General features: G+C 36.3%; 2 protein-coding genes across 2 annotated transcripts; both read left to right on the forward strand.

The window, feature by feature from the left end:
- Window positions 1–555: 555 nt before the first annotated feature.
- Window positions 556–2,565, forward strand: fundc1 (FUN14 domain containing 1). Its single transcript, XM_084422134.1, has 5 exons — window positions 556–643; window positions 1,243–1,405; window positions 1,513–1,588; window positions 1,690–1,818; window positions 1,973–2,565. The coding sequence occupies exons 1-5, from the start codon at window positions 625–627 to the stop codon at window positions 2,048–2,050; spliced, it is 465 nt and encodes a 154-aa protein (XP_084278260.1). The 5' UTR covers window positions 556–624; the 3' UTR covers window positions 2,051–2,565.
- Window positions 2,566–2,940: 375 nt separating this feature from the next.
- efhc2 (EF-hand domain (C-terminal) containing 2) lies at window positions 2,941–14,350 on the forward strand. The gene is made up of 15 exons (XM_084422130.1): window positions 2,941–3,226; window positions 3,568–3,756; window positions 3,852–4,002; window positions 4,095–4,318; window positions 4,387–4,638; window positions 5,918–6,025; window positions 6,174–6,312; window positions 7,424–7,589; window positions 8,416–8,558; window positions 8,650–8,846; window positions 8,998–9,131; window positions 9,721–9,915; window positions 12,174–12,266; window positions 12,353–12,455; window positions 14,129–14,350. Exons 1-15 carry the CDS (start codon window positions 3,056–3,058, stop codon window positions 14,237–14,239), a joined length of 2,376 nt encoding a protein of 791 aa, XP_084278256.1. The 5' UTR covers window positions 2,941–3,055; the 3' UTR covers window positions 14,240–14,350.
- The last annotated feature ends 2,321 nt before the right edge of the window (window positions 14,351–16,671 follow it).

Consider the following 16,671-nt stretch of genomic DNA (forward strand, 5'->3'; position numbering starts at 1 on the left):
ATTTATTATGATTACGTAACACAATCATAAAATGCATTATTGGTTCAAGCATCTGTCTGTTTGATAACTTAGGGTTTTGAGGATGTAGGAGAACGTTGCTAATGTATACGTTATACAGTATACATGCATACAGTATTTCATTCCATTTTATTGTTTTTTTTTGCAGTTCTGTGATATGTCTAATTCTGTAATGCCCCAGTTTCAGATAATAAATGCCACCACGTTATCATATCCCATAAAGTATAATCCTATCATTCTTTCTTTCTTTACTTCTTAAAAATTCAGAAAGAGGGAGAGATGTATCCAATATATCTCTTATTTAAATTTATAGAAAAACGGTGGAAATGATTAAGATATAATAATAATAATAAATATTATTGATGTTTGATATAGTGCAGTGTTTCTTATTATATATAAAAAAAGCCAGTTTCAGGCAATCAGACCTCTGGTAGTGTAGTTAAAAAATATTGTATATTCTAAAATTACACATTACATTTGCTATGTATTTTAGAATAGCACATACACGCAATCGTAAGGGTCTGTGGGCAGTGATCTCACGTAAATTACGCAGGATTTTGCGTAGAGCTGCAGCGGTTGCGAACATTGTGAACGCAGCCTCATAAAATGGCGGATCGCAGTGAAGGTAAATAAATTGGCCAACCAAACATTTGAATGAATAGTCTTGATTGCCAACGTGTTTATTTTTAACCATATGGGTTATTATGTGCAACGATATGTCCCCAATGTAGTTGCAGGGTGTTCGCTTATTATGTCAGCAGACTATACAGAGATATCATGATGCTAAATCGTGGGAGATTCAACCATACTGTTTTCATTTTCATTCGTGTGTTTCTAATTTCACGTTAGTGAATGCATTTAAAATATAACGTTACTCTAAAGAGCCTTTACTCTTATATTTCAATATATTTGCGATGGTGAGGTTGGCGACCCTTTTATCAGTGTTAAAAATACTTAAAGAATGGTTCGTGCTGTTTCTCACAACTCCTATTTTGTTTTTGTATCAGATCATAAGGGGGTTAAAATTAATAAAGGATGTAAAACAGGTTGTGGACCTACAGTTCGTTTTGGGTAGAAATACACGAATAATCTGTATAGTTATTGCTTTCCAATGCAACACATCCAAATGAATTATATGAAGGGGCATTTCACTTGCATCCATGTTTTGTGATTCTGTATACAATTACTATATTCATGTATAATCACAGCTACTGTTGTTTTCAGATGTAGATGCAGAGAGTGAAGATGAATTGTATGAGGTGGTTAACATCACAGATTATGCCAGGAGGCATCAATGGTGGAGTCGTGTTTTTGGGAGCAGCACAGGGCCCATTGCAGAAAAGTACTCGGTGGCTTCACAGATCATGATGGGTGGAGTGACAGGATGGTTAGTGTTAATATAGACAATCAATATTCTAGGTTTTTCCACATATGAAATAACTGAATAAATGCATCGATTATTAGTATAACCACTCAAAGATCTCTGTCCTCTAGGTGTGCTGGTTATCTCTTTCAGAGAGTTGGAAAAATTGTGGCTACTGCTGTTGGAGGGGGATTTCTTTTGTTACAAGTATGGATTATTAAAATGCATGCATCATATAGCCTAGCCATTTTAAGGATTATGCTTCAATGTCATCTTTCCTATGGGGGAAATATATTTTCTTATTTCAGATTGCCAACCACAGTGGCTATGTGCAGGTTGACTGGAGGAAAGTGGAGAAGGATGTCAATAAAGCTAAAAAGCATTTGAAGAAAAAGGCAAACAAAGCAGCCCCTGAGCTCAATTCCTTTATAGAAGAGGTAGGTATTCTGTCATACTTTTATCATCATATACCAATGTATACAAAAATTGTAAAACCCATTTTGTATTATTATTTAGCGAATGCACATAATGCTTCAGCAAGTTCTTATTACATAACCTTCATTCTGTAAATGGTATATTTGTCCTATGCAGTCTACAGAATTTGTGAAGAGGAATATTGTTATCTCGGGTGGATTTGTTGGAGGATTTCTGCTGGGCCTGGCCTCCTAAATGAAACCTGGATCTACTGTATTGCTACTGATATAAGCATTTTGCACAGTAATATTCTCCCTTATTTCAGAATCACAGCGGTACAACACTGGGACTTGATGTATTGTCAAAAGCAGACATTTGCTTTACTGTTGTTCTGAACATATTCCTCTAAAATGTTGTTCTTAACTGTACATAGCCCAAACAACCTGAAGGAGAGAGAGGTGTATCTTGTGCCAATAACTTTATAGAAAATTGGAGGTGTGGTTTTTATTATGTTGGTTTTTATTTTATTTACATGTTAATCAGTAAAACATCAACATGAAATCTGTTACATATACAACTTATTAAATTGTTTGTATTTTGTTTTTGACCTTACATTATTTTAGTTAGTTGTACCATTTCTTTAATATCTACGTGTCAAAAAGCATGCATTGTTTTTTGAGTTTTACATTTATGATTTATTTTATTAATATACATACTTGCACACCAGTATCATGTTTGTGAAAATAATAAAACTAAAGTCTTTCTGGTTATTTACAGTCTATTCATACTTTTTGAAGTGCACCTATCCTGTTGCTTTTACCTTCATCTGGTTGGGCTCCATAGGTGCAAAGAAAACAATTCTAAACTTGAGGAAGGTTTTTAAAAACAATTTGATGTATCTTTATACAGTATATGTTTATAGAAGACAAACGCATGAACGTCTTTTACCCAACAGACTTTTTACAGGGTAAGTACACTTATGAGAATTTGGCTGCACAGACACTAATCATAGATCATGTCTTTTACAGTATGTAACGTTAACAACAGTGGCTGAAGAGGTTGAGAAGTACTATGTCATTAGCTCAAATTAATTGGTAATTTATTAATTAATAATTTCTGACGGCCTACATTCGATGACTTAATTGCATGTTTCGCGTTATCGAAACGGTGATATTCAACATTGCCCTTTGTTGCTGAGATACCGGAAGTATGATTAATATATTTTAAACGAAAAGCATAATAGATTAACCCGTTTCATGAATGTATTATCACGTGATCTGTGTTCGTTGCCTAGGAATATTTGCAAACAAGTTATTACCTTGGCGACCAGTTGTGCCACTGGTGTCTTCCTGCTCTGAGGAAATATTACATTATCGCTTGCTACTAATAATGGCGTTACCAATGCTGCCTGGAAAATCAGTCAACAGAAATGTTAAGTATCTATACAAATATTTTGTCTGCGTTAAGAAAAAAAAATGAACGTGAATAAAAGCTGGCTGTATTGTTAGCTATGTTAGCGTCCAAAGCGGTTTACTTTTGTAAACATTTAAAGTGTGTGTGTGCATATAAGTTATATATGTATTGTGTGTGTGTGTGTGTGTGTAAACAAGTTATATATATATAACGTTATATTTGTATTTTTCAACCATTCAGTACTGCTGAAGAAAATTGAAACCTCATAAAATAACAAATGTAGAAAACATTTTACAGTGTGGAAAAGCAGGATTTTCAGGAGATGATTGTCCATTTTATTTTTATTAACTATTTTCCAGCTTGGAAGAGATAAATTCCACAAATCTCAGCATTTTGATTATTCAAATGGAGTAGCCATGATGGTTGGGGCAGAGAAGCCAGGAATAGGAGGAGAACTGCTTCTGGGGCAGAAAGCAAGAACCAAGTATTCACTTTTTCCAAAAAAAGAAGGCAGTGATACTCCGGCATGGGTTGCCTTTAACAAACAGGTTTTTCATCTATATCTATATAAGGAATAATATACCTTTTTACCTAGTGCTGTGCAAAGTATATTAATTTCCCCTCTCTATTTTCTTACCTGAAGGTCCTGTGTTTTGATGCTTATTTCCAAGAAACTGTACCTCAGAGTAGGGAAGAAAAATATAGAGTACGAAAGTGCAAGATTTACTTCTACCTGGAGGATGACACCATACAAGTAGTGGAGCCAGAACTCAAAAACAGTGGGATCGCACAGGGTAAACTATCAAAATCAAACATATAGCATCCTGATTAATGAGAAACCAGTAAAAACATCCTGTTTAAATCCAGCTGTCCTCGTTCCATGTAGGAACCCTCATTCGGCGCCACCGTATTCCTCTCCCAGCTCCTAAAGATGATTGCTTCTACAATGTGCACCATTTTAACATCAATCAGGAAATATTGCTCTATTCCAGGACCTTTATGATTACAGACTGTGATTCCTTCACACGCAACTTCTTGATGAAAATGGGGGTGCGCATAAACCCCCTTGCTTCTGCACCAGCAGATCCCTATACCACACTTCGACAAGAGGTAAGCACCATGAGTCTACACAGCAATATCAATACCTCAATATTATAATCTTTCTTTCCCCCTTGCAGATGGAGGAGAACATGAAGCCACTGCGGCCGTATGAAAGATTGGATACCCTGAAGCAGTTTTTGGAACATGACCAAAAAGTCCTGCGCTTCTACTGCTACTGGGATGATACTGAGAGCACGTTTGGAGACCCCAGAGAGATGATCTTGCATTATTTCCTGGCAGATGACACCATGGAAATTTACGAAGTTGTCCCTCCAAACTCCGGTCGAGATGCTGTCCCTAAATTTCTGCACAGGGTCAAGCTTCCCAAGGTTAAAAAAAAAAAAAAAAAAAAAAAACAGTACAGCACAGAAAAAAAAAAAAAAATCTTGATGGACAAAAAATGGACACCTTGTTTTTTTGGAATATTGCAGAATTTATTATAATTTACCCTTGCACATTATTATCAAAAGAAGTGAAAAAGGAATGTGCCCTTGTAATTTTTAATCAAAATAACTCTGATGATGCGTTTTTCAGCATGAGGGCGGGACAACCTGTCACTCACATGACATCACAGCAATAGCAAAACATCCAATTAATTCCCGATGGACAAAATCCTGAATTTTTCTTGTTTGATAAAGCCTTTATATTCAAATATACATTATAATAAGGAAGGAAAGATTGAAATCGTTTCATGCCGACTTGAACACATCCTGAAATGTTTTTATCAGTTTCAACAAAAATATGAAGCAGCACAACTGGATTCAGTATTGATAATAATAAGAAATGTTTCATGAGGACCAAAGCAGTATATTAGAATGATATCTGTAGGATCATGTGAAACTGAAGACTGGAGTAATGACCGCTGAAAATTCCCATCTTTGCCATCACAGGAATAAATTACAATTATACATTTATACAATTATATATTAAAAAAATATTAAAATAGAAAACAGTTATTTTAAATTGCAATGACATTTCACAATATTACTGTTCTTACTGTATTTTTGATCAATTCAGCCTAATGAGCAAAAGAGACTTATTTCAATAACATTAAAAGAACTATCTATAGACCCTAAACTTTTGAACGGTACTGTATAAGCATAGGTTTAAACTTAAAACAAGAAATCAACTTGTATGTTATACAAATTATAAAAATATTAAAGCGGATGTGCTAAAGATGTGATGTCAATGAGGGTGAAATGAAATGAAAATGAGTCTTCACTGTTCGTTCCACCTTTAGACGGGACTAAGTGGTTATCAGTTCCTCTTTCCTCTTTTGCTTGGACAAATTTCTCCATCCTCCATGCCAAGCTTTTATCCAGACTGACAGGGCTGAAAGAACATCCAACTTCCCTAAAGCACTTTTTAGTGTCCTCCCTGCTTTTGTTTTTCAGTCTAAATTCATTATGAAAGATGGGTTTGTTCAGGTTTTTTTTTTTTCTGTTGTCATGTTGTTTTGTCACACATTCTGTTGCCTATCACTAAATGTCATCTGAAAAGGTTTGCAGGAATCCCCCTGTGAGAAAATAATGAACCCATTTGCAAATTTCACTTGTCCTTCAAGTAATGAAAAAAATGCAGTTATTTTCTCTTGCTTCTGCCAAACAGAATGCTCCTATTCCCAAACGTCAGCCTGGAGAAATAACAGATCGCACAGTCCTCAATGTATTTGGACCAGTTGGACAAGGAGGACGCTACATTTTGGATAGCCTCAAAGTAAGTACTGATTAAAAAATAGTCCATTGTGAACACCCCAGGAAATTCATATTAACAGTTTTTTACAAATACCATTTTTAATTAGTTTAGTAGCCAATTGTTTCAATTTTAATGGACTAGAATGTCAATGTCTCCTTGACATTTACAGACTGGAGCAGTAGATGAAGAATTATACAAAGACTGTGACCTGATCATTGGAGGCGTCATTAACGTGTGGGGTCGTAGGGTCTTGTTATATGACTGCGACAACTTCACGAAAGAGTATTATCGCTCCAAATATGGTGTTGGTGAGTTACATCATGACTCAAGAGGACGGAGTAGTATTTATGCTTTTATAGATGTTGAGATATTGGCTTAGCGTTAATATTGATTTATCTATCATATTTCATGATTTGTAATAGTTTTGTCAGTGAAAATAATTTAATTCCTTACATTCAAAGGAGCCATATGTCTTTTTATGATTTATTATATTATTTTTATAGTATAAAAATATAAATATTTAATAATAACTAATAATTATTATTATTATATATTTTTTATCATATATAGGGCCGCAGTAATAATAATAATTATTATTATTAGCATTCCCACAACCCTACATTGGACAAATGGACAAATTGTTGTTAATATTATTAGTTTTGTTGATTTTCAGAGGGAGGACTACTTTCAGGACGTTATTAATGACCACATGGTGTCAGTATTGAGTTTCATCTGTTACTCTGAAGCTATGATAAAATCACATTTATTTTGTTTGCTACAAACAAACTCTCTACAACATGTGCATCTTGTGCTCTATTGCTTTTTTTGCAGTGAGGTAAAAATCTAATTTAAATACCTCAACCCCTCATTCTCAGCTCACATCTCGTCTGTGTGGTCTGACAAGCTGTTCGTCATTTTCAAAGTCTTCCTGTCGTAAATCCCATGTCTCTATGAGAGACTAATGCTCCCCGGTGTGCTTTCATCCCTGTGAATAACTGTCGGAATAACACACATTGAACGGCAGAAGACTAAAGGAGCAGAACTGATTGACACCTCAAGGTGACTTAGTTTTTGGACAGCAGATATGAGCAATGGCCAGCCCGGCCTCTTTATCTTCAAAAGCTCCGATATGAGAGTCACACAAGCTCCGTGCCAACAGTAACACAATACGGGTGCGCGTGCATCTGTCTGCTGCGGCGTTATGCCGACTGAAGAGATCATAGCATTAGTTACACATGAGCCTAATGGAGCCAGGTTGACACAGGCTCTGATGAAGCACTTGTTCGTTTTAAGATGAATTGAATTCATATGGGTAAACCCAACTCTGTATGGCCTTACTTCCGGTGTTCCATGCTTATGTCTGCTTAAATGTGTGTGTGGGAGATGTTTTTGATGTTTTCTTCCTGTGTGGCTTTATAGAGGACTTCACACCTGTCTCATTCAAGGCCCCGCCCCCTCCTAAACCAGCCAAACAGGTGCCACCCTACACTGGATTTGGATCTGAGGAAGATTCGCTCTGCTCCTGTCAGGGTTTGCTGTCTAAACCTCCACAGAAAGATTTCAGGAAGTTTATGGAGAAAGACAGGTAACCAGCGGCACTAATCTCCCTTAGGACGTCCAGAGTATATTCTTCCCTTCCATTTAAAACCATTAATATTATATCAAAACAACATTTCAGACCCTTACTGGTTTCTGAACATTTTGACAGAAGAGTTTAGACCCTTGTCTGTCCTACTAAAATCATCCTTCATCAGTTAAGTGCAGCTCTTTGCAGTACAGCAATATGTGCCTTCATAAATAATCAGAGGCTCAAACGCAATCTCATGATACTTCCGATGTAAAACCAGCTCTTGCAAGACAGTTTATTATTATACATTGTTTTCACAGTGCTTCACTTCCAAATATAATCCCAGAACCAGTATCATGCTGCAAATTATTCTCTTGCTCAGTTTGCTTTGGACAATACATTGTCATACATTGGCAGGCGTAGAGTTTGAAGAGAAAAATAAAGCTGTTCAAAATAAAGGATTTAGGATTCTTTTATAGATAGTAATAACCTCAAAGCAGCTAAGTGTCAGGACTAAACCCACACTGAATAAGCAAAGAAACATCTTGAATTTAAGTAAGGAACCAAGCCACATCCTGATTTTGACGGACTGTTGACTAAATATTTAAAGAAGAATCATTACAAGTTGGAAAGAGGACAGATCTTCAGACTTTCTAGTAAAGTTTGGATGCACATAGTTTTTGGAATGGAAAAAGTTAAGTGACTAGTGAATATTCAATAACATAATATTTTTAACTGATTGCAGTTCAGTTGGGGTTGATGATTTCATCCTGTGTATTGTAAAACAAAAAACATAAAAACATAAAAAACAGATGATAAATTAGCTTTTTTTCCTCAACTCTAGGCAAGGTCTGGTGAGCAATGTGTTGAGATTTGTAGGGAAAATGTTGGCTGACAGTCCTATCAACAAGGAACGCGTTTTTATCATATGCATCTACCTCAGTGATGACACCATGGCAGTCTTTGAACCTCCTCAGAGAAACTCAGGTACTGCCGTCCTGTTTAAATTCAGGTCAGAAAAAAAAAAAACCATGATAAAGATTCTGCCTAATTTGATTCCATTGTTCTTGTGTTTAAGGTGTGATTGGGGGTAAGTTCTTAGAAAGAGGTCGCGTGAAGAAGCCAGGACAGGAGCTGTTTAAAAGTGAGAAGTCTGAGTATTTCACAGCTCAGGATTTATATGTGGGAGCTCGAGTGGATTTGAACAATCAGCCTTTCCAGCTGCTGGATGCTGATGAATTTACATTCAACTATATGGAGCAACATGCTGATGAGGTAACACACAAAAAATCTTCTCTTTTCCACAACCTATTTTGATTAACATTGTTTAATGAACAAATCATCCAACTTTTTGCTAAGCTGTGCCAAGATGTAAGTTTCTACACAGAAACTTTATTTGAAAGCCCTATGTTTCTCAATTACTTAGTTCCCCAAGGCCAATATTGGCACCATTATCAGCAAGGTAAAATCCATCAGTGAGGAACAGCAGAAGAAAGTAAAACAGTTCATCATGATGAGTGACCCGAGCAGCACTGGCTTCATTCCATATGAGTCATTCAGGTAAGGAGACGGCCAAAAATTCACCAAAAAAAAGGGTGCATAACACATCCTGTTCTAACCTGTTATACTGAGTGAGATTTTGGACCAATTTCACTGATTTTGAGTTTTGTGGGCGGGATTACCTGCAGAAATAGAACTGAAAGGCGAAATTTCCTGTCGCAGTCATGGCTGATTGGGGGAAAAAGAAGAGACCTTTTATTGGTCATAGTCCCTGCAAGACACAGTATAAGAAGCAATGTTATAGAAACACATATTGTCAAGTAGAAGCAGTCAAGGCTAATTCAGACTCCGCTGACAGGCATCGATCAATGCAGACCTTTTCACCAGATGACAATAGGTCTACATTAATTCTCATTCCAAGGCACGACAAACAACGATGCAACGTGTTCAATTGGCAAAAACAAGCACCGACCAACGGAACCAGACGCTGACAGCAGTAACACTGATTCGACAGAACTCAACGAATGTGTTTGTTGCCATTGATCACCGTCTGTCGGTGCAGTGTGAATTGGCCTTAAAAGAACTATTTAGGAAACTATTTAATTTGACATTGCACTCAAACTTAAATTCATGACTGTGTTCATTACAGGACTTTGTTGGCAGATATGGACATTCAGTTGTCTGAACACGAGATCATGACGCTGGGTCGCAATTATTCAGTGCAGGAACAGCCAGAGGTGAATGTGGGCCTCATGCTTGCCGTGGCTCAGGATCAGCTAAAGAAGAAAATCTTTGAGAACTTCTCAGATATGATCCGTGCTTTCACACACGAGGACCGGGGCAGGTAGAGTTTTAGCGGGATTTATTCCATATAATCATCTTTCAATTTCAGTCTTAAATCTTAACTTTTTGAAATAAATGTTCAGTTTTTTATATTACAAAGTAAAACTGTAATATATCTATATCTTATGTAATTAATTGTGATTAAAATGCAGTATTTATTCTTATGATTTATTATTGGGATAGCGTTAAAGCAGAACTTGGTAACTTTTTTAACTTAATAAAACTGTCTAGAAATCATTTGGATGGTTAAACAACCTGTTCTGGTGATATTGGTGACTTTCCCCGCTCCCCCCAGCGTTCCCAGGCGGAAAAACCAACCTTGCAACTTGGGGACTACCGTCCCGGCAAGATAGAAATTGGAAGTCTCGTGAGAAGCGAGAACGAGAACGAGCGCGAAACACGAATTGCTTTACGGCAATTCGACATAAACCATAGACATATATAGATAGACGCCCTATCGACCGCTACTGCCTACTGGCGTGGTCGAGCCGTGGGGCCGCCATCTTAGACCGGTCACCCGCTCCACTCAGTGTAATCTGTATGGCAGGTGCAATGAGCTGTCAGCGCATTTAATTAATCATATCTCACTGAATACCGAACTGATTTATAGATAGATGCCAGAGAGCAGTGTGGAGCATTTTTCCTGTTCTAATCGGCGGATATCTGACAAATATTTAAAATGCAGTATTTATTCTTATGATTTATTATTGGGATAGCGTTAAATTTAGATTTTTCTGCATATATGTTTAGTTTCAAAATGGGATGTTTTTTGTGTGCATTCAGTTCTTTTAAGGAAAGGGTACAAAGTAATATGATAAATATGTCAATTCGTAGGCTTTATTCTCATACCATTGATAAACATTAAAATGTGACTATGACTAAATATGACTCAAAAACAAATACTTTTTCTAAAAGTCTGAGGCCACTACTTCTATTTTATATTTGTAAAATTTAAAATAAAAAATCTTTAGAAATATGCACAAGTCATATTACCTGCATAACAATTTGAATGAAAATGTATTAATGACCTCAAAATAGTCTATCCTAATTATTTACGATGCATTTTAATACGAAATCAACATTGACATAAACATGCATTCATACAGAACCACAAAATCGTTCCCCACTTTTCTTTAAGGACACACACTCTCATGCAGGCACTGATGTGGACCACTAACAATCACGGTGAGGTAGAATAACCATCAATCTGCTTTCGATTGAGGGGGTGCGATTAGTTCCAGCGGTTCAAGTGAAGCATTGGAAACAGATGAAGACCTGTGGCATGTTGAAGGCAGGGGGAATTGATGAGGGAGAATGCCGGCAGGTCAACGTGCTTGTCCTGTTTATGTCACCCTGTGTAAAGTTTAGTTATTTTAAGATGTTCAAAATGTTCTGAAAATAATTGAACCTAGAACGTCTGCAGCTGTCTGTCATGAACTCCATAAGAAGATTTTAATTTTATAATCAATTATATATAACTCTCTTATAATATGTACCATTCAAAAGTTTGGGTTAGGTTATTTTCTTTGGTTTAAAGAAATTAATACTTTTATTCAGCAAGGATGCATTAAAATTATCAAAAGTGACAGCAAAGACATTTATAATGTTACAAAATTATTAAATGTTATTTTTAATCTTCTGTTCATCCAAAAAATGTATTACTGTTTCCACAAAAATGTTAAGCAGCACAACTATTTTCAAAATTGATAATAAAAATAAATGTTTCTTAGGCACCAAATCAGCATATTAGAATAATTTCTGAAGGATCATCGCTGAAGACTGGAGTAATGATGCTGAAAATTCGGCTTTGCCATCACAGGAATAAATAAATTACATTTTATAATATATTACAATAAATAATATTTCACAATATTAATGTATTTTTTTTAATCAAATATATGCAACCTTCAAAAACATTAAAAATCTTACCAACCCCAAACCTATGAGTGTATATGAAGAGTTCAGATGCAAAAGCCTCTAAGTGCCATCTGAAATTTTCTTCTAGAATGATCATTTTTATTAAGCTTGTTTATTTAAGTTCAGTAATTTCACTTAAATGGCAATTAATTGGTAATTTTCATTGCCATTTAAGTGAAATTACTGAACTTAAATATACGAGCTTCATAAAATTGATCATTCTAGAAGAAATTTTCAGATGGCACTCTTCATATATTAAGTTATATTTATTAAAGAATGTGCTGACAAAAATTGCTCATTAATCATTTTGTCTCATTTTTGTCCACACAAATTGTGCTGAAGATCTGGACACCTCTCTTCTAAAGAAGCACGGATCATCTGTAAAGCCTTTCGACTGCCCCTCTCTGATGACCTACTGCGAGCCCTTCTCGAGAAGTAGGGTCAACAGAGCAAAAATCCCATTTATTATCCATGAAACATTTCAACGCAACGCATCCACATTTCCTGCATCTCTCATCTAGGTTTCAAGACGAGTCTGAGAAGATCGACTATCACGCCTTCCTATCAGCCATCAACTGGAGAGAAAACCCCGCCCCTGCTGTGCTTCCAGATGTCACCGTGAAGGTGAGTTTGAACGTGGTCTGGATGCAATGATGACTATCAAGAAAAATAGTCCATTTGTTGTCACCAAACACATACTTTGAGACGTCATACTTTTTATCGTTTGCTAAAGCCGGCACATGCACATGAGAGTGTTTGTGTCAGGGTCCAGGAACTGGTAACTTGTGGGCCCCACAAACTTTGAGCACCTCCAAGCCTCATCTCAAGTAAATCAGCCTTGGGAAAAACCCACTCAACAACTACTCTGAAGTGGAGCTTTTATTACAGCGCAGTAATTTAGCATGCCTGCTTGGAGCCTAAGCAGAACCATCTGCGCACTGACTCACAATGAGAAGACTTCCAGTTCTTCAGGGTCTTAACTGACCAGCAGGGGGAGTTAGCAGTCGATTCATCTCTAGTTCCTCTCTGCTGTCTTTTCTATTTAATCAGGGCTTGCAGGAGCATACATAGCGATACGAAGATGAATCCATGAGAAGCAAGACAGACTGTGCAAGCTTTTTTTTTCTTTGCTCACTCATTTCTCATTTCATGGTGTTTACTGACTGTTAAATTTGCCATTTTCCAGACATTTCCTGTAGCCTAAATTAGCAGCCATCACAATGGTGAATTACCCTGCATTTATCAAACACTTCTTAGTATGAAAAAAGTCAAGTCACATTTATTTATATAGCGCTTTTTACAATACAGACTGTTTCAAAGCAGCTTTACATAGATAACAGGAAAATAATGCAAAAAAGTTTGTTTCCAGAAGAAAATGGCGTCACAGTCCAGCTTAAGTAAGTTCAGTGATGTTTCATGAACATATTCTTCAAAAAAGAAGAATATGCACCTTCAAGGCAACATTGAAACTGTAAGGACTGATTGATCTGTCTAATGTTTCTGTGTATACTTATATTACATATGACAGGGTGATCAGATGTCCCTGATTTTCAGTGCCTATTGCACATACTTGTTTAAAAGATAATATATCATATCAAATGCACTGATATCCAGTGTTATTTTAATACTATTAATATACCATTATAGTTTTTTATTAATCATTTTAATTAGCTGTAGCTTTATATTTCCAGTTTTCATTTAAATTTTAGTGAGTTTCATTCTGTTTAGTTTTACCTTATTTTTGGTTTAGTAATTTGAGAAGAACGAGGGTGTTGCGAGTTATTTTAAACAGTTAATACAGTTCATAAGTGTGTTGATGACTACACAAATTTATGGTAGTATGTCAAGAGTATGATTTACCAGAGTTTATCACAGTACTACATTTACCATGGTCAAAACACACAAAACTGTCCCCCTTTTTGAATTCATTGATAATTACATTGGGATATTTCAATGATATATAGACTGCTGAACTAGAAATGTTCCCGGTTTTCATTTCAGAAATCTGGTCATCTTAACATATTGAGCAATAAAAATCTTATCTGCAGCAGTTCTTTTTAAAAGATGATTGCTGGTCTGATTTACTGAAGCACACAAAGTCGTTAAGCATTTGTCATACATTTTTAAATAGCAAGTACAAGACATTTACCATGTGCTAAAGTCAATCCGGCCTGATAAATCTATCTCTCAGTGCGCCTTAATTTGCAGAGACATGAAATGAGAGTGCCAGCTAAACACATGTGCTCCAGGAAACTCTGCGAACTGTTTCTCAAACCCTGTCTTGCTGTTGTTTTTAGTTTGATGCAGACTGGAGGGGAGAAGCTGCAGACCCTGCAGTTAAAACCATCAACTACTCACTCTTGCTGGAGGATGTCTTTGGCAGCGCCACGAACATTAATGACAGCTAAGAACGGCCTGATGGGATCCTCGATAACATGAGAAAAGTCAAAAAACGTTGTGTATCGCTCTGATTAAATTCACATTGTTGCACATTGTTGTTTCTGTTGTGCTGCATGAATGTCATAATACCGTTTATGTGTATTTTTTTTATTCGACTTAAAATCAAAAACATGCTGAAATGAGAGAGCTGTTTGGGAGTGCCTTGGGACCAAGCGTGGAGCAGTTAAAAATACGAGCCGCTAAATCAAACCATATTTACAGGCAGACAGACATTCACATTTGCCGTGATTGTGTGGATAAAGATGTCAATATAATACGCCAACATGCCATGGCCATGAGAGAAAACAACTGCCCGTTACAGTACCCACATTCATATTTCCCAAAGGCCTTTTCATGATTTAGTTAAAGCAAGGGGTTTTGTCCGTGGTAAAAAGGTCCAACATCCTCATTTTATAACCTGCATTTGCTGTTCACACTCTGATCTGGCACATTATACAATTGATAAATGCTGATGCTGTATATAAAAAGACAGGTTGAGCGTGTCTGTAATCAGAGCTTTTGCGTTCAAGGCCTCAGTTCCTGGCCAAGACAGAAGAAGTGCATTACATCACACGGGTATTATCAAGTCTTCATTCCTAGCCTTCACACTTACTAAAATATTAGCCTCATGAGTTAGCAGGCTTCTGTCTGAAACACAAAGGCTGACGCATCTAGGACATATTTAGCTTGGCTCCAGTCAATGAGGCCACACTTTGACATCCTAGAATGCAACAATGACCCCGGTTACATCTGGTATTAACATCCATTTCTGTGGTCAGCATTAAATACAGGTATAAAACTGGGTTCAAATTGTTTTGGGATCTGATCACTCAAACCACATTCTAAAGTAGTCAAAAATCATGTGACCACATTATATTTTTAGTGTAAATGTTAATGTGTCACAAGCAACACGAAGGAATTGCCAGATATTGTCTGCAAAACAAAGTCTTGGTAACTGAATAAATGTAGATCATGTTTAAGCATGCACATATTCATTTGATACAGGTACTCAACTAAAACGACAAAAATTCTCATATGACCCAAGATAATAATTTCAGTTGTAAAATATAGCCTTAATGTTATCATTGTGGTTGATTTAATTTCTGTCTGTAGCATCAAAACATTTCTGAGCAGGTGAAATCACAAAAGATATAGGTATTGTATTAAAAATAATAAAAATAATAAAATAAAAAAAGCCTCCACATATAAGATGATTACAGACCGTTTTTAAGAGTTTTTGTCACGAAAAATAAAAATAAAAATTACGGGTAAAAAAAGGCCCATTGTCACTTTCAAACTAAGCAGCTTTCTGAATTGGGGTTACCAACTTGAACATGCATGAAATCTGCGTGTGGAACTTTTTCGCGAAACTCCCGAGCTCATGGATTCCTCCGGAAATGACTGAATTTCGCCCGCGAGCATTGGTAAATGTGACCGCACTTTATAAACCATTTCTGTGGCATAGCACATTCTATATAAGACTGCACATTATTTAGATGTGCAATGCTAATAGAAATTGTTAATAAATGTACAGGGCAACATTTAGAGGGACAATTCGCCCAAAGCAAACTAAGGTAAGTGTCATGCTTCATAGTTAGAACTTATAGATCATCCGCTAAAGGGTTTATACTTGCAGCCTTCCCGAGCTTTAACCAATAGTGTGTTCGCTGTTTTAATGTTTCCTGGCTCTTGTTTAACTGATGTTTATCCAGTCTCAAGTCGAGTCTCCTTAAGTTTCTGCACAGGAAAATGTAATAAAATCTCTGGTGCAAAAGATCTCCAATTAATTTTTTAAAGGTCTATCGGTGGTCGCTAAACGTTCTAATTATTGAATTATAGTAAAAGCCAGTCATATTGCGTTAGTTATTAATTTGTTAGCAAACACTTTCTTATCCAAAATAACTTACTACTGAAGAGACAGATTTTAACCAAGATTTAACCACTAAACTGCCACCAAATTATGGATCATTACAGATGTTTTTCTATTGTTAAAATACATCTAAATGAGATCAATATGAAGTGACAATAGGCATGCCATTTGTAGGCTAGTTTCTCCAAAAAGTGTCAAAACACATTGTGGCTTTGTGGTGCCATCAAAACACAGCAACAGCACCTCAGCCAATGGCACAGGTTTGGGGGTGGGGCTAGTTGTTAACCTGACCAATGGCAGACAGGGGGAGTGTTTAGAGAAACCTGTCTTGATATCAGTCATATAGCATTTGGTAAGGGATCCACAAATTACACACTTCAGCTTTAAGAACAAATTTTCACATACTTCCAACAAAAATAAAATTCTGCCAGATTTTGTTGTAGTCTTAAGTACCAGTCTTGCCATTTCATAATAAAATCTTTTTTAACATTACTAATAAAGAAATGTACGCACAATATCAACTTTAATAGA

The sequence above is a fragment of the Rutilus rutilus genome (assembly GCF_951802725.1).
Source record: "Rutilus rutilus genome assembly, chromosome: 10".
NCBI lineage: Eukaryota > Metazoa > Chordata > Actinopteri > Cypriniformes > Leuciscidae > Rutilus > Rutilus rutilus.

Coding starts and splice junctions, on each gene's coding strand:
- fundc1 (XM_084422134.1), top strand. Junction 1,406..1,512: donor ATGGGTGGAGTGACAGGATG/GTTAGTGTTAAT, acceptor TCTGTCCTCTAG/GTGTGCTGGTTATCTCTTTC. Junction 1,819..1,972: donor TCAATTCCTTTATAGAAGAG/GTAGGTATTCTG, acceptor TGTCCTATGCAG/TCTACAGAATTTGTGAAGAG.
- efhc2 (XM_084422130.1), top strand. CDS start 3,056: ATGTATTATCACGTGATCTGTGTTCGTTGCCTAGGAATATTTGCAAAC. Junction 3,757..3,851: donor GGGTTGCCTTTAACAAACAG/GTTTTTCATCTA, acceptor TCTTACCTGAAG/GTCCTGTGTTTTGATGCTTA. Junction 9,916..12,173: donor ACACACGAGGACCGGGGCAG/GTAGAGTTTTAG, acceptor ATTGTGCTGAAG/ATCTGGACACCTCTCTTCTA.